At 40.6% G+C, this 17,450-nt stretch overlaps 1 protein-coding gene across 20 annotated transcripts in view; it reads left to right on the forward strand.

The window, feature by feature from the left end:
* Window positions 1-17,450, forward strand: part of ZGRF1 (zinc finger GRF-type containing 1) — a 60,984-nt gene that overhangs the window by 20,085 nt on the left and 23,449 nt on the right. For 14 of the 20 annotated variants that reach the window (XM_061585341.1, XM_061585348.1, XM_061585343.1 and 11 more), the window contains 9 exons: window positions 2,013-2,092; window positions 3,963-4,061; window positions 4,577-4,762; window positions 5,455-5,590; window positions 6,625-7,277; window positions 8,495-8,627; window positions 13,170-13,348; window positions 15,086-15,273; window positions 15,884-16,023. In XM_061585341.1, the coding sequence (XP_061441325.1) occupies window positions 2,013-2,092; window positions 3,963-4,061; window positions 4,577-4,762; window positions 5,455-5,590; window positions 6,625-7,277; window positions 8,495-8,627; window positions 13,170-13,348; window positions 15,086-15,273; window positions 15,884-16,023 (1,794 nt within the window). The remainder of the gene's footprint in view (window positions 1-2,012; window positions 2,093-3,962; window positions 4,062-4,576; window positions 4,763-5,454; window positions 5,591-6,624; window positions 7,278-8,494; window positions 8,628-13,169; window positions 13,349-15,085; window positions 15,274-15,883; window positions 16,024-17,450) is intronic. The other 6 variants (XM_061585342.1, XM_061585345.1, XM_061585347.1 and 3 more) reach the window with 6 other exon arrangements.

A 17,450-nucleotide genomic window follows, 5' to 3' on the forward strand; every position in this document is an offset into this window, starting at 1 on the left:
TCTGAAATCTATCCACCGAACAAACATTTCAAAGGAAATTTCTAATGGAGTTCATCAATACAACATTATGCTTTTAACTCTAACAAACCAATTTTCATGGAGAAAATTACTTGTACACTATGCTTGTATACTAGAATAAAGCAATAAAGTGTAGACTTTAGCCTAAGATAAGTTGTAAACCGTGAAGTCCCTGGTTCAAAGCTCACCTTAGCCATATGCTTGTTAGGTGCCCTTAGGCAAGTTACGCCTGTAAATCCTGGCCCTCCTTCATCTGTGATATGGTAGTTATAATGCTGATTGGCTTATGGGGTGATTGTAAGGATTACAAACAAAAATGTGTATGAAGTTCTTTGAGTACCCTAGAATACAAATATGGATGCCAAGTGTTATGATAAACCTTTTCTTTATAAAAGGCCACCAATGAAGCCCCTAAGACATCAGTGGCCAATTTCTGCTATAAAACCATTTATGCCTATCTCTGTTAACAAATCTGAAGCATAATCTTCAGCAAAAGATGCATACCGATCCAAAGTCCATTCACTGAGCATTGCTAAGGGAGCTTGTCAGAGTTCAGTTCCTAGCTAATTTCCCATTCATTGGAAGGATGTCTCTGCATGTCTATGGGGAGAAAAAAGAATTCCCACACTTATCCTTACACTAGTGATCAATAAAAACACATACTGCATTTAACTTGGATTTTAAAAATATACTTTAATTATACATTCAAGCATCTCTGAGTAGTTTGGCCTAAAGTGATCAATTTGTGATATCCAATGTACTGAGAATAGACCCATTGAAATAGACATACTAGATTTTTTTTCATGCTATTTCAATTAAAAATGTATTTAGGTTACAATTTTTTGCTCATGAACTTGAGAGTAAGCACCATTGAACTGAACGAGTAATATCCAATATTAGTCATATACAATAAACCGATTGAAATTAAGGGACCATTTCAATGGGTTAGCTCTATGTATAACTTAACATTAGATATCACCTACCAATGGATGGGGTTGTGCTGCAAGTAGTTTAAAATCTCTGGGGTGGATTAGCTTTTAATGCTACTATTAACTGGAGGATGATGTTTAGATTAATTATTGATTGTGGTCCTCATTGGTTTTATATTGTATTTTACTGTGTTATGTACGTCGCCTAGAGTGGCTGTTAATTCGGCCAGATAGGCGACTCATAAATAATTTTTTTAAATTATTATTATTATTAAAATCTGTCTACTTCCTGTTGGAGTAAATATGTTTGTGTGTCATGGCAAATCATAGTGGTTTCATCTGAATGTGCTTATCTCAACCACTTTGCTCATCCCTGCTAAGATGCAGAAAAAACAACAGTCCTTAGCTTCGTGATGTCCAAAGTAGAGATGGTTTGTTTTATTCCAGACAAATCACAGCCTATAAGTAAGTTCTTGGCTTGCTTATAGTTTGAATGAAACAAACCACAATCTAGTTTGAACTTAATACTAAGCCAGGGATCATGGTTTGTTTCTCCCATAAACTTGTGGGGAGGAGCAAACCAGCTGAGATCAGCACTTTCATGGTAAACAATTAGCTATGGTTTACTATAACATGCAAAAGCGTGACCAGTAAATTTGTTTTACAGTGTGTTTATATTTTAATGCTAAAATAGATTACAGGTGGGCCCCGCTTTACAGCACTTCGCCTTTCAGCATTCTGCTAATGTGGCGGCTTTCGATTAGGGAGGGTCCCCGCTTTAAGGCACTTGTTCTACTTTTAAGGAGGTTTTTGCCCGTCGCATGCCATTATCTTCAATGGGTTTCACTTTTCGGCAGTTTCTGCTTTTCGGCGGCAGTCCAGAACAGAACCTGGCATATAAGCGGGGCCCGCCTGTAGTTGTTTTTATTGTCTGACAGATTCTTAGGAGGAATAGCATTGACAATGAAAGGGGCACTTCACTTAAAACCAAGATATGTCTTAAATATTGTTCTCATTGAACTAGTTTGGTGATTGAGGCTTACTGTGCTTTTCTCTCTTTTGCAGTTAAGCAAAAGCTTGCTGAAGTTCTTTTATCTGAAGATGTGCAGATATCACCTTGTTTATATTCTGGTTCTCCTAAAATGGTAACCTTTTCAGACTTTAGCAATTAATTATTAATAATAAAGACTTGTATCTAAATATCCCACAGTGCAAGCTGAAGGCACTTCTACATGCATGTCTTAACCCTTTCATTGTTGTCTTCTGTGCTCCTGTCTACAGCTCTTCTGGGTCGCTGAGAACTGGCTCGAAAGAGTCAGAGGCCCTCTACAGCAGATTTTGGGAGATGGAAGAAAAAATGATGACACCCCTCTCACACACATGAACAGAAGTGCCTTCCACTTGTACAGTGGGATCTTTGGGTGTTAGCCAACGAAGTAGTTCTGTTAGCACAAGGATTTCTGTTTGCACAATGGAGCTTCTGCTCCCTCTCCCTGCACCCCCCCCCAATCTCCAGAGGATTGGGCAAATCCCCAGAATAGATTTAGGAGGGGGTGGGAGGAGGAGAGGGGGAATTCAGTTGTGCAGATGGAAATCCTTGTGCTATCAGAACTACTTCATTAGTTTCCATCCATTGTATCCAAGCCATTAATATGAATCACTATTATAAAATGCTTTTTCCAAGCCCTTCCGTTATTTTTGTAATCCTTACAATGGTCCGGTAAACTAAGCCAGGATTAGCATTGGTAGTGGTGGTAGGAATGTGTATTGTTGCTGAGAGACGAATGGCTTCTCCAAGAACACCAGTGAGTTTATGGCTGAGCCACAATTTGAAGTGGAAACTTGGAGCTTATATTCATCAATATTCTTTGCTGCACCAGCAAAATTAATTTCTACAAATGCTATTTTTATCACTTTGATAAGATACACAGAACACACATTCTGAGGCTTCTGAATAACTTGCACTGTGGCCTTTCCATGTGTCTCAAAAGTCAGGAGACCCTGCAGTGCAGCTGCTAATGCAGTCCAAAGAATGTAATCCTATATACACTTTCCTGAAGGCAAGTCCCATTGAACTCATTGGGACTTACTTCTGAATAGACCTGCCTAGGATGGTATTATTACAGTGTGAAACTGGCAACCTCCATGTGAAACTGCCTCATCTTTGAATTCTGGTTGTATTTTTATTCCTTTATTCAATTGTGCTACTGATTTTAAGGATTTTATGAATTTGTTTATGTACAGTTTTATATATGGTTTGTATTTTTAAATCTGTATTTTTATGCATGTTCTGTATTTTTAAATCTATGTAATCCACCTCAGAACCCACGTTCCATGGGAGAGGCGGACAACAAAAATAAATTTAGTAGTAGTAGTTAAAGTTTGGGGTGAGTGGGTATTGTGAACAGCTACAAATGTTAACCTTTAAAAAACCCTTAAGCCTAAATGTTAGCACCCCCCCTTTCTGTCCCTTTTTGCTACAGAAGTAGTTGATCCTGATACTTTAGCTTGCTAGGTTTCCACTTAGCCAGATAGTAAATCTTTTCCCTTTTGTTGTTGTCCTGTTTACTAGATAGATGATGGTAAACAACCAACAACCTCAGTACATTCATTTTAGGCTTACATTTTTTTCATAGCTATGCTAGTTAAAATAAATTAAAAGCAAGATTGCTAACCCGTTTGTTAAAGGCTTAACGTCTGTTATATGAAGGGTGCTGGAAAAAAGTATTTCATGTGAAATACATTGTGTAAAGACAATTTGGGGGAAACTGGTTTTGGGAGAGGGTTGCAAACAGCACAGCTTTTGCACTCTAGTATGGAAATCCATGTTTCTTACCAAAATGTAAAATAGGTTTATTTTGCTTAAATATAGTTCTAAAAAAGTTGCAAATTGTATTACCTTCCACTTACTGAAGGTAATGAGCTCGTTTTATTCTATTACTGCATGCAAAAGTGAGCATGTTCTCAGTGCAGAATGGTGTATCCTTCTCTTGACTTGTATATGATTATTTCCAGGATGCTTCTTTAACCAATGATGTAGAGAAGCCCACAACAGCAATAGTAAACGTGCTACATGACCAGAGTCCTTTTGAAGTGGTTGACAGTCAGCCAAAGGTATAGCTTCCAAAGAGATGATTTAGCAAACCTGACAGCCAGGATCCTAAAAACTGCCAGTAGTTCCATGCAGCTAGTGGCGGGGAGAGGGCTCCAGATGGTACTTAGGTTTCTCTTCTCCAGTAGAGATGAGCATCACAAGGGGAGGGATAGTGGATAGGAAGCTACCACCAGTAATTCTGCCACTGTTCTGCTAGCAGAACATCCTGGGGTGGGGTATAGACTTTGGATCCTGTGAGTAGCCCAGTCCTTGGGCTTCTCAGCTGCACCAGCCAAGAGCTAGCACACCAACAAATATGTGAAAAGCCATCTTCTACGTTTGACCCTGGCTGGCCTAAGCAGCAGGGCTTTGGATGCAGTGGTGGATTTGCTCCTCCTGTCTGATGGTTTGGCTTGCTTTGCCCAATTAAGCTACTATAATCACAATATTGAAAAATAATTTGTGCTAAACTGTGGTTCTTTATTTTCTCATGATTATCTCTTTTTTATTAATGTTCCCTCTTAAATGTATGTAGCTAGTTGAATTTCAAGGGTACCGGGTGAGAGGATCCGCAGCTAGTGAGATAATGATGAGAGGATCCTGTTCACATCTTAGATGGGATCCACAGGCTAATATGGCAGAATTTGAAATTGCTGCAAAGGATGATTGTTTTTTCTCAGCCCAAGAACCAGGCAGCCCTGTGCTGCCTGGCTTTATTAAGGTAAACTGAAAGGGACCTTTTAGAGAGAGCTTTCTTGAATCCATGAACTTATTTATTTATTTATAAATAAAAGTATTTCTGTACTTCCCTCTCATCTTGTGAAAGTGTGAAATAATTCATTAAGCAACCATAAATGTAGTGGTTTAAATATTAAGTGAAAGTAGCAAATAAGGACCTCAGGTTGCCCATTCCTGACATCAATCTGTATCAAGTCTTGTATGAACTTTATAAACCTCATTCTTCCTCCCTTGGTGCCCCCTACACTCCCTCCTTACATGTACAGTACATGTTGCCACCTTCACCTTCAAGCCCCTCCTCAAAGCTTACCCATGTTTGCAAACCTTTTGGATTAACCTTGGTTTAGCCTACAAATTGTGAATGCAGATTAACATAAGTATGTGTAACTTATTTATCCTTTGTTACCTTTGTTTCTCTCTCCATTCTTCTGTTGCCTTTCCTTTTTGTTTGTTTTAGATATATGCTTTTTGGAGAAAGAACCCTTAATTTTTTCCCATTGAAACTGTAAAGCACCATTGGGAAGTCCTGTCGCATGAGCAGATGTCTGCTTATGTGATGTTGGTTATCATCTACTATCATAGCAGTTTTTTAAAACTAGAAGCAATGTGAAAGTTTTAAGTATATTCAGCTGTGTTTGCTTAATTTTTTTAGCTTTACAAATTGTTTCTGTGCAGACTTCACAGCCTTCTGACTGTTACTTTCCCCCAAGTCCAAGCAGTAAAAAATCAGTGGGAGACATGCAAGAACAGGAATTCATGGTGTCCAGAATAGTTCCACATTTACCTGTGGACAGTGCAAAAAGCTTTTCCCGTAAGAATGTTTTATTTGTTTTTGCTGTATGTAATGGTTTGGTAACGGAGATAGCAAGAGGGAAAGGGATGCACCCTCGTACAAAAGTTGGGTTGCAAGTGTTGGATGTTAGCTTTTTATAGCATTACAATTATACATATATATAAAATTCTCAGCCTTGTTTGATTATAAATGTACATAATGTCAGCTTTAGACAGTAAGATTTGTTTTCCTGGCTTTGCGTTGTTATTGGAATGGGCTTGGACCCTGACTTTTTTTGCTCAATGAATGGAAGAGATCCTTCTGTGAACAGAAATTTATGAACAGAAACTTCTTCCATTCATTGAACAATAGATTACCACAATCTCCCCACCCTCTGATATATTTTCTCTAGTAAGAAATAGCAAGTTTCAAAAGCATCATGTTCTGATGTATACACAACTTGTAGCAAGAGTGCTCCTGTATAGGGTCCCAGCTCCCTGGGAAAGGAGTGTTGTAACGCAGGTTAAAGCTTACAAAGAGGAAATGGTGAAAGGAGGAGGAAAGAGACCCCCCTTTTTTTCTTTTCCATCATTTGAAACCTTCCCCTGCTGTGCTGTATATCACTAAATGGATCTGGTTCATAGCTGATTCGTAGAAGTTCTAGGCAGAATTATTAGGATACATATTACTATCCACCAGAGCTTGGAAAAGTTACTTTTTTTGAACTACAACTCCCATCAGCCCAATCCAGTGGCCATGCTGGCTGGGGCTGATGGGAGTTGTAGTTCAAAAAAGTAACTGTTCCAAGCTCTGCTATCCACATCAATAACCTCTGCTCAGTGAATTGATTATGCTACGTTTGTTTTAGCCTTTTGAGAAAGAAATGTAAACATTCTATGGAAGAAACAAATACAGGCAAAATCTGTGCTGTGCAAATTCAAGATTTAAGGAAAGCAGAGTGCCCCAGAGAACATGGAGAGAATATTTACTCTATTTGTGGTATATTCCCAGGATCTTGTTTTGAAATGCTTGAGAGCATGTGTTGCAGCTTTCTAAAACTCTCTGCTTCATAGGAATGGAGGAGTCCAGCTGCCCAGAAGATATGTCTATACTCCTACCCCCTCTTAGAATACGAACACCAGTTGTGACGGTACCTGTAGATGGAGAACCTTCTGACTTAGATGTTTATTCCAGTGTAAAAATGTGCGAGGAAGGCCAGCAGTCATTTGTTTTCTCAGTAGTCGACATGTATGACAAGCCACAAATGTTAGGGCCTGAGGACAGGATGTGTGAAACCTTTGTTGGTGAAAAGTGTATAGGAGAAAGACATGGGGTGCTTACACAGTCTGCATTGCTTAATGTGTCAGAACAAAAGAGACAAAGCAAGTGGCAGAAATACCAAAACACAGTTCATAGTGACTTGACAACTCAAAATAACAGTGAACTGGTCATGACGGATGACATCCGAGCTGAGAGTGGCTTAGGAATGCCACTGGATGACACAGGAGAGAGTCGGAGTGGTGTCATCAATGAAAGCGCTGCAGACTTTGTGCATCTGCAGATGATGAAAAGCATGCTTTGTAAACAGCAGCGAAACTTTAGCAGCCAAGATTCTGTTTCAGAAGGAAAGAAACTTTCTTTGCACTTAAATCAGAAATTTTCCACTGAGGAAGGACCAAAGGTGCTAGGTCAGCTGAACTGCCACAACATAACCAGACATGCCAAGGTATATAACTATTCACAAAAGTGTTAGGAGTAGATTTTGCCAAAGCAGCTTCTAAAAAATAGTTATGAATATTTAGTAGCTTAGTCATATGCTTGTCAATAAAGTGGTTTGGGGTTTTTTACATATTCTTGTTGAGTTACTTGTATAAACAGACTTCCAAAAAAATTTCAAGTGGTATTTGTGGCTTAATTTGAGATACCAAGTAAAGGAAAACAACCCTGATCTTGTATTTTATTGTCTACATCAAGATATTTCACTGTAGAGCAGCAGGTTCCTGAGCATCCACAGATGTGGTCCAGAAGAGGTTAGCTTCAATGGATAGGCATGCAACCTTGCAAAGAGGAAAAATCATTGTCCTTGCATCATATTGTAGGTCCTTAGGGTTACTCCTTCCTTCTCTTGACCACAGAAATGGAGGAGAGAAGGTTAACAATCAAATGATTGATTCTCCTACTCTGTCTTGTGTCCCAGCAGTGCAGCACCATCCATGCACAAGAGAGGCATCAGCAGGCTTTGGGAGACCTTGGGGTTTGCAGAAGTTAAAAAAAATGGGAAAAACCAAAGGGTGAGAAACAGCCCCCAAAATGGCCCGAGAAGGACTGAGCATGCTCAGTGCCCACAGAAATGGAAAACCAGGGGAAAAGTGTGAATGGAACAGCGTATCTTAGAGAAGGGCATAACTGATATGACTGAATATATTAAATGTTTGAAATGATTCTTGCAAATTCAGTATTAAAAAATTATTGGACGCATACATTAAGGTACTGATTTGGGTGGGGTATATTAAGTTACTGGGATTAATCTGCAGAGCAAGCAAAGTCCAGCTCCAAAGTTTTTTTGGGGGGGGGGTAGAGGGAGACAGGATGGGAATGACGTGAACACGTGCATGGGTTACATATTTTACACCTTTTTAAAACGTTTGATTCTTGTAGTATTTTAATTATGTTGTAGTATGGCTGCCTTGGGTAGGATAAAAATCAAATTAATAACAACAATAATCACAATAATTTTACAAGCAGTTGATTCAGTACGGAACTGGATTTCTCCAAACGACCTGATAAACCTCCGTGATCATAGATGCAGGAGGGACCAATGTTACTTCTTGAGTCAAGTGTTCTAATACAGCATGTCTGTATATGTAAGTTTGCCTGCATATTAGATTAGAGGGAAAGGAAATAAGGTTTAACCTGCATACCTTTCACTGTTTTATTTTTCAGAACTCCTCTGAACTGTTCTTTCCCAGTGCAGAAATGGTAAACTCTGCTAATGTCCCTAAAAGACAGATGTATATCCCAGCTGTGTTTCAGTCTCCTGCACATTATAAGCAGGTTTTTACTACTGCTTTGATAGGTATAAGTAACACCTTTCATTTCAATATTGAAGCAGTAAATTCACTGATGGGTGGTTTTTAAGGGGACAACACAAGTTGGGACAGAACATGAGTACCCTCCTAACAGTTTTTTCAACAGCAGCCATAGTGTTGACATTCAAATCTATATTGTGAAAATGCAGCGGCCATCGTGTATGCTGGGTGCTTGTCCCTGCAGTCTAAATTACACCATCTCAGAAAAAAACATTTCTGGGTCATGGTATACATTATGTTTTTATTTTTGGTTTAAAAGCTGCCAAAGGATTCTGAATTTCATTGGAGCAACAGTACTGGGTAAGCGGGGGGTAGGTGTTTGCCCCATGCCACTTTCCCAGTCTAAATTGTCTTCTGCACGCCACTAGCGTCACAGAGGAGAAATAGTGGTACATATATTCCCACAAGATTAACAAAACTTCAGGGTAGCAATTTAGAGTGAGGAAAATTACATGGGGGAAAGGATATATGATATTGGAATGGGGTAGGGAAACCTAATGACCATTCTCCTGTGCATGGAAAGATGATATCAGGTGGGTAACTAGCTCCACCTAGTGGTTGAAGGCAAAAGAGTATTGCTGACGTTTTACTGTAGGTCCGTTCCTAGTCTGCGCCTGCTCCGTCCGCAGTTTTTCCTCCACCCCCCCGGCGAGATTCCTTCCATCCCCTTTGTCAGCAAATCCACACAAAAGGGGCAAAGTTTTGAGGTCAGTTTCCCATCTACTATGCATATCGAGGCGGTACCTCCAGGGGAGAGGTTCCTGGGAAACTACTCTCTGTTCTTCACTGTCGACAAAAAAGACGGTTCATCCAGGCCAGTATTAGACCTCAAGAATCTAAATTGCTTCATAAAGTACCGCAAATTTCGTATGGACAACTTACTTTCCATCAAAGAAGCGCTGAGGCTAGGGGACTTCCTCTCATCCATCGACCTGAAGGAAGCCTACCTGCACGTACCAATCTTTCCACCTCACAGAAGGTATCTGCGCTTCGCGGTGGGACAAGACCATTATCAATTCAGGGCTATGCCCTTTGGCCTGTCGTCTGCTCCCAGGACATTCACCAAGATAGTGGTTACCCTGGTGGCACACCTCAGGACACGGGATTCATATTTTTCCTTATCTGGACGATTTTCTGATCCGCTCACCATCGTTACACAAGGCATGGGAGGACCTCCATGTCACCCTGACCTATCTAAAGGATCATGGTTTCCTGATCAACGAAGCCAAGAGTCATCTCTTTCCGTCCAGACGCATCACACATTTGGGAGCGACTATAGACTCTCAAAATGGCCTCATTACGCTATCTCCAGACAGGATCAGCAAGATCTGCAAAGTGGCGTGGGATGTCCTATCCTCCCCCTCTACAGACCTGATGGAGTTGGCAGCACTTCTCGGTTTGATGGTATCCACGTTCCAAACGACACCATGGGCACGTCATCATTCCCGCACTCTTCAGTGGGCGCTGCTGCCATTCCAGAACAACATAGCGTCCAGGCACCACCGCATGGTCGCTCTGTCACCACAGGTTCGTCAGTCGCTGTTCTGGTGGACCCAAGAGCCCAACCTGACGCGAGGCGTCCCTTTCCAGGATCCACTCCACACCCTGATAACATCCGATGCCAGCTTATCTGGATGGGGAGCCATCTGCGACGGGCAGATGATTCAATGCACGTGGTCAGCTCAGGAATCCGCACTGCCGATCAACCTACTCGAACTATGGGCAGTCCGTCTGGCCCTCAGGCACTTTGCGAACACCAGACGGTTAGGGGCGGTGCTTGTCAGAACAGACAACGTGTCGGCCAAATCGTATTTAAACCGTCAGGGAGGCACACGCTCCCTCATTCTTCAGAAGGAGGCCTTTCTCCTCTTCCAGTGGGCGGAGACCAATATTGTCTCGATAGCGGCAGAATATCTCAAGGGGGAGGACAACAGCCAAGCGGACTGGCTCAGTTGGGAGAAGCTGATTCAAGGAGAATGGAGACTTCACCCACAGTCCTTTCGTCAAATAGTGGGACGTTTTGGCCACATTCAAGTAGACCTCTTTGCCACCAGTGTCAACCGGCAGGTGCAGAGGTTCTTCTCCCGATACGCGACACCAGGCGCGGAAGGGATAAATGCCTTGACTTCCCAGTGGCCTCCGGGCAGACTATATGCATTTCCTCCAATTCCAGTGATTTCCAGGGTGCTCAAAAAACTTCGTGCCGAAAGGGCAGCACTTCTATTGGTGGCTCCATGGTGGCCAAGGAGACCTTGGTTTCCAGACCTTCTTGACCTGTCGGTGGAACCACCATGGAAGATTCCAGCGCGAACGGACCTGCTCTCTCAGGGACAGCTCCAGCACCCAGACCCAGAGTGGTGGGCACTTCATGTATGGAACTTGAACGGAAGAGACTCTTGAAAAGAGGCATCTCTCCGCAAGTATTAGAAACCATGATGGCTTCTAGATGCCCATCCACACTCAGAATTTATGAAAGCACTTGGAAGGCCTTCTCATCCTGGTCGCAGAAGCAAGGGGTTCTTCCTCGAAAAGCGGGAGTAAACGAAATCTTGTCCTTCCTGCAAGACGGCGTATCTTTGGGTCTCAGACCAAACACCCTGAGGCGCCAAGTTTCAGCCTTATCGGCAATCCTCTCCAGATCCCTGGATAAGCCAATCGGATCGCACCCTTTCGTCAAGCGTTTCCTCAGGGGAGCAACGATAACAGCACCTCCTACGGGGCATCGCTACCCAACTTGGGATCTGCATAAGGTTTTGTCGGCCCTTCAAAAACCTCTGTTCGAACCCCTGAGTCAGGTTTCTCTCTGTCTTCTTTCCTTTAAGGTCTTGTTTCTCGTGGCCTTTACTTCGGCCCGTAGAGTGTCTGAATTGAATGCCCTGTCTGTCCATAAAAAATTTTGTGTATTCCATAAGGATAGAGTAGTCCTGCATACTGTCCCTTCCTTTCGTCCCAAAGTGTTGTCTGCCTTCCATTGCCAGCAGGAGCTGGTATTACCGTCCTTCTGTCCAAATCCTGTCCATCCTTTAGAAAAAGCCTGGCACTCTCTTGATGTGAGAAGAGCCCTTAAAGTTTATATTTCCAAGACTAAATCATTTCGGAAAACAGATAATTTGTTTGTCTCCTTTCACCCAAAATCCATGGGGAATAAAGTCACCACATCTACACTAGCCAGGTGGATCAAGGCATGCATATCCTTGGCATATGCCTCTCTAAGATTATCCCGTCCCGCTGGGGTAGTAGCTCATTCAACTAGGGCGGCGGCCGCATCAGCGGCCTTTTCCCATAATGCCTCTGGGGGAGATATGTAGGGCGGCCACATGGGCCACTCCCAATACCTTCATTAAACATTATAAAATAGACTCCTATGCTTCAGCCGAGGCAGCCTTTGGAAGGAGGGTACTACAGCATGTCCTCTCAGATCACTAGTAGCCATAGCCCAGCACTATTCCCACCCTACATGGGTCAGCTTTGGTATGTCCCACCTGATATCATCTTTCCATGCACAAGAGAAGAGACATTTGGTCTTACAGTGAAATCGGTCTTCTCTGTGCATGTCAAAGATGATATCAGGGCCGCTCCCTATGACGGCTGGGCTGCCTTTCCAAGTTCTGTTAGACCTTGAGCAGAGAGTGTATGAGTACTGTTGTCTTGTCTTTTTTGTGGTGTTATTTCGTTTTCTTCATGTGGGCTTGTTATTGAAAAACTGCGGACGGAGCAGGCACAGACTAGGAACGGACCTACAGTAAAACGTCAGCAGTACTCTTTTGCCTTCAACCAGTAGGTGGAGCTAGTTACCCACCTGATATTATCTTTGACATGCACAGAGAAGACCGATTTCACGGTAAGACCAAATGTCTCTTCCCAACAGCTTCATACAGAACAGCATTGGGAACGATATCTTGGAGCACCCCACAGGGCCAAAATACAATCACCCAATATTATTCTCTGAAAGCAGCTGTGGAGATAGAATTGGAACCACTGGAAAACAATGCCCACAATACCCACCTTACCTTGTTTGTTCAGGAGGATACCATGGTCAACGGTATCAAAATCTGATGACAAAATCTGATGACAAAATCTGAGGTTGAGAGATCAAGTAAGAATAATTGGTTCCCACTCCCTCCTGTCGTCCTGAAAAAGATCATCCATCAGGGCAACTTAGGCTGATTCAGTCCCGAAACGAAGCCTGCACCCAGACTGAAACGGTCAAGACCATCTGTTTCATTCAGAACTACTTGCAACTGTCTTTTGAAGATGCATTTTAGAGATAACAATTTCCCTGATATTTACATGATCACCTTTCCGCTGATGAAAGTGAAAGAAGTGAAAGGGCCTAGATTTTTTAAGGGGTTCCTTTCAGCTAACTCTAGCCACTTATTCGCCTGTAAAGAGTCATAGTGAAAAACTGGTTATATTGCTGAGGGAGCTCAAATTACATTCAGAGGAATTGAATTTAAAGTTCTTTGTTTTTCTATCACACTGAACTGTTTGTAAATTTTATTTTTTATTGTTTCTATTGTTGTGTATAGAACACTTAAACATATTGTTGTTTGAGCTGTCACAAAAACTACACAAAGCTCTTGGGAAAGTGGATATATCCTTCTATATGTCAGTGAAAGGAGGGCAAGGACAAGAAAATTCAGCACCACTCTGCAACCACAAGACTGCAGCTAAGCTTGTTATGGTTAAAAAAGAGGGCCGAAATAAGGTAAGCTTCTGTAGCCTTAACTGGCAGGAATCTGAAGTGTATGGTGAAGATCATTTCATATGTATGTGCATAGATCTATGTATTTTTGTAAAACTGAATAGTATTTTGAAATACCTAATTTGCTACATACTGGTTTGCATTTCATGGATACAAGTACATTTTTATCAAATCAGTCTGCTAAAAAATTGATATTAACATGACAGGTTTTTTGAGCATCATAATAGTGAAATACTGGAGCATTTCACATTTATTTGGACCTGTGCCCATCCCCCTAATTTCAGTAGAACTTACTTCAAAGTAAATGGTTTAGGTGCCTAAGGGCATAACTATATATAGCCATGGGGGAGCCCTGGTTTTATCTATTAAATAGATATATTACCAGCCTTTCATCAAAAAGTCTCTGGACAGGTTACAAAATAGAAAAAAAGTCACAAGTCGTAATAATTTTATAAAAAACAAACCCAGCATCACAACAGAGTCATTAAAACCATAGACGTTATAAAATTATTAAACAGAAACATTAACACTGAGTTAAAGGCAGGGGTTACAGAGCATGGGTGCAAACACAGAGAAGGTACCTCTGAGAGTGGTGAAATTGCTAACAAGGTCTCCCCTGCCAATCTTAACTCCTGGGCTGGCCTTAATAGGAGGAGGTGGTCTTTCAGGAGTTTGGGAGCCAAGTCAGTATGTCAAAGTCAAGACCCTGAACTGGGCCTGGAAGTGATCAGATTTCTCACAGATTTAAACAAATTTAAATAGCAGATGCTGGGCAGGGGGTAACCCTTCACACAGACATGCTGTTTTCCCAATGAAAATCACCTTTCTCCCAGAAGCTACTATGAGCCACTGTAGCAGCCTGAGATGGGAGCGATTGCCAGGAAAATATCATGAGAGACCTGATCTACATTCCTAATTGGCTTGGAGAGCAGGCAGTTCCTATAACTTTTTTTATATAAAATGGGAGAGATCCAGCCACTGATCTCTTGATGTTACATGTAATTGCCAGCTTAGACTGCAATCCTAAACCCATTTACTTGAAAACCAGTCCCCTGAGTGAACCTCTTGTGGCAGTTTTGGTTTTTCTCTTAGGAATACTTGGGTAGCTTTCAATGCTACTCCTACTCAGAGTGACCCATTGAAAATAGACATGTGTAAGTTAGGGTCCTTAATTTCAGTGGATCTACTCTGGATAGGACTTAGCTGAATACAACTCCTTGTCTTGTACTTGAGGAACCATTGCTTTATGAAATTTAGTTTTCTAGAACAGTGGTTCCCAAACTTTCCCCCCCATGAACCACTTGAAACTTGCTGGTGGTCTTAGTAGACCACTTATTGATTTTTCTGCCTGTTGTAGCAATTGTAAAGTACTGTGCTGTATGATTTTTAAAATAATACTTGTATTGCTTATTTATTTTCTTATATTGTATTTGATTGTATTACAATTTAAATTCTCAGTGTAGAATTAAAATTATAAAACAATATAAGAAATAAAAGAAGCAATAAAATACAGTTAAAAGTCAATATGAATATTTAATGTGGACATGCCTTGGACCACCTGTATGAAGCTCATGGACCACAGTAGAGGAACCTCTGTTCTAGAACATTCATAATCCTTTTTCAGGGTAAAGTTTAATACTTTTAAATAGTGGGAGAAGGGTTATCTAGCTGGAGTAGGGTGGTCAACCTGTAATATATAGCTTAGCTTTGTTTTTATATATGGTTTGTATTTTACTTTAGGGCCGGCTTTTTTATGCCTGTGATGCTCCTAAAGCTGATCGATGTGATTTTTTTAAGTGGCTAGAGGACATAAATCCAGGACACATAGAAAGTAGACCTAGCATTGTTCTTCATGACATGAAGAGTATTGGAACCTACCTCAGGTGTCAAAATATTTACCTCTATGAAGAATGCCAATTTGTTGTGCGGTATGTTGGAAAGTTAACTAAACTAACTACCAGGTTGAATAGGAATGGAGCTACTGAGCTGACATCTCTTTTAAGTTCTGTTAGAGAAGAGTTATTATAAAAGTTTATCACAAATGGCTTCTGTGTAACCTCAGATGTATCATTTTCATATTATAGTGCAAAAGCACTCGTAGCAAAAAAAACCCGAAAGCAAACACCCAATATTATGTATAAGTTTCAATGTAAGCAGTGTGAGACCCGACGAAAATCAAGGCAATGACTGGAATCCAAAGACTTACTTTCCTTCAGTTTAAAAATTGTGCTGTGTAGCGTGGGAGTTGCTGTTCAAGGAACACATCCCCCAAACAATTTCAGTGTATAGAGCTAACTGAATGCTTTTAATTAGTATTTCTTTATATTAATGAAGTGTTTAGCAATGATTTGATCAGAACTGCATGGGATACATGTGGTTGTTATTTCACTTAATTCAATTTTTCTTTTACTCTGTTTTAGTCTTATGGTAAAGTATTTTATACTTTGTGTATGAGTATTTGTGTTAAACATAAAGGCAGCATGGAAATCATAATGTCTTACTCCTTATATAAATATATATATATATATATTTCCTTAGGAAAGCCTTTGATATTCAAAGCAAGCGATTTGGTAAGCTGAAGAAATTTAACAGTGCATATGCCAACTTTGATTATGATTCTAAATCCAAAATATATATTAAGCTGAACCGAAAGGAGCACTCCTCTGTGTACAGCAAAGGTTGGTGAACTCTGTCATCTCTGCGAAACTGGACAAAATGTATCTAAAGCCATTGCTATTAAATAGAAGAATGTCACTGTTTTGAAGTATATCCACATTAGGATTTGCCTTTGGAAATAGGAAGGGATTTCCACTTCCAGCATGGCCTGATGTATGGCTCATACAGAGGTTTTTTGTTTACAGGAGTTGCATCCTGACCTTATACTATATGTCATTGCTAGTGAGATGAAGTCATGTAGTAAAGTAGTACTTAACACCATGTAGGCAATCCCATATTCTACTTCTGATGACCAAACAAATGTTAAATGGTAATACGCCTTTCCTATGAAATTTGGACAGAGAGGTGATTGCTTCTTGTTGTTTTTCAAAAAACAAGATAGTTCTTCAGATACATGCAGTTTACAGAGGAATATCCTATCAACTACATAACATAGCACAAATTAATCTTAATATCAAGGGGTAAGAGATTACATGTTTGAAGAATACCTTATCGTATAGGTGCTCTTCAAACATGTATTTCCCTTCATGTTTAGTCTTTGACATATTTACATGCTTACTTCTGGCTATGAGAATAGGTGAGGTGTGAAGACCACATGTTAGTTGTAGTAACTTGATGCTTTGGTTCCTGGGAGATTTTGTAGCTTCAATCCACAGTTGATGAGCACATCTTCAGATGCAATCTATTGACTGGAATGTACCTCAGAAGACTAGAAATCAAATCTTCACTTCTCTCTAAATAAGAAATTTGAACTCTTCCTTTGAAATGCTATTCTTTGTTTCCTAGCTTGTTCCTGCCTCAATATGTTCAGTAGAAATTTTATAACAAAAAGGAATCCAGACTGTATACATCCATATGTTTCATTAAATGCTCTCTAATAACTGTTTTAGAAGCCAAATGTTAAAGATTATTCCATGCATACCATCTTAGGCATTCGTTTGTGTTAGAGTGTAAGAGGGGCAGCATCAGAACAGCTGGCTTCATACACACCCTGGCCGTTTGAATATCTGAAGGGAGCCCTCATGTATATGGCTGTCCATGCAAGGGTGCCATTTGACCACACATAGGTCAGAGCATAGCCTGTCTCTTCTCCTACTGCTTTTCATGCACATTCATTCTACACAAATGCCTGAAAAGGGCTTGGTTTCCCCAAGCTAGACGAATATCCACAAGCCATCTGAAGTCAACATCTTTCTGACTGGTCTAGCAATTTTCAGGAATATTGCTATGAATTTGTACTAGATATCCTAGATAGTCAAAGAAATGATAAGGTTATCTTGTTATAATCAATGTTCTGGTATTCTGGATTTTATTTCTGTTTGCTTATGCCTGAATCAGTTAAAATTATTTGACAAACTGGTTTTCAAATTGCTACATGTAACCCACTGTTTTCTACCTGTTAATGTATATTCTAATTATCGTTTAATCT

Source organism: Rhineura floridana, chromosome 9 (genome assembly GCF_030035675.1).
Source record: "Rhineura floridana isolate rRhiFlo1 chromosome 9, rRhiFlo1.hap2, whole genome shotgun sequence".
Taxonomy (NCBI): domain Eukaryota; kingdom Metazoa; phylum Chordata; class Lepidosauria; order Squamata; family Rhineuridae; genus Rhineura; species Rhineura floridana.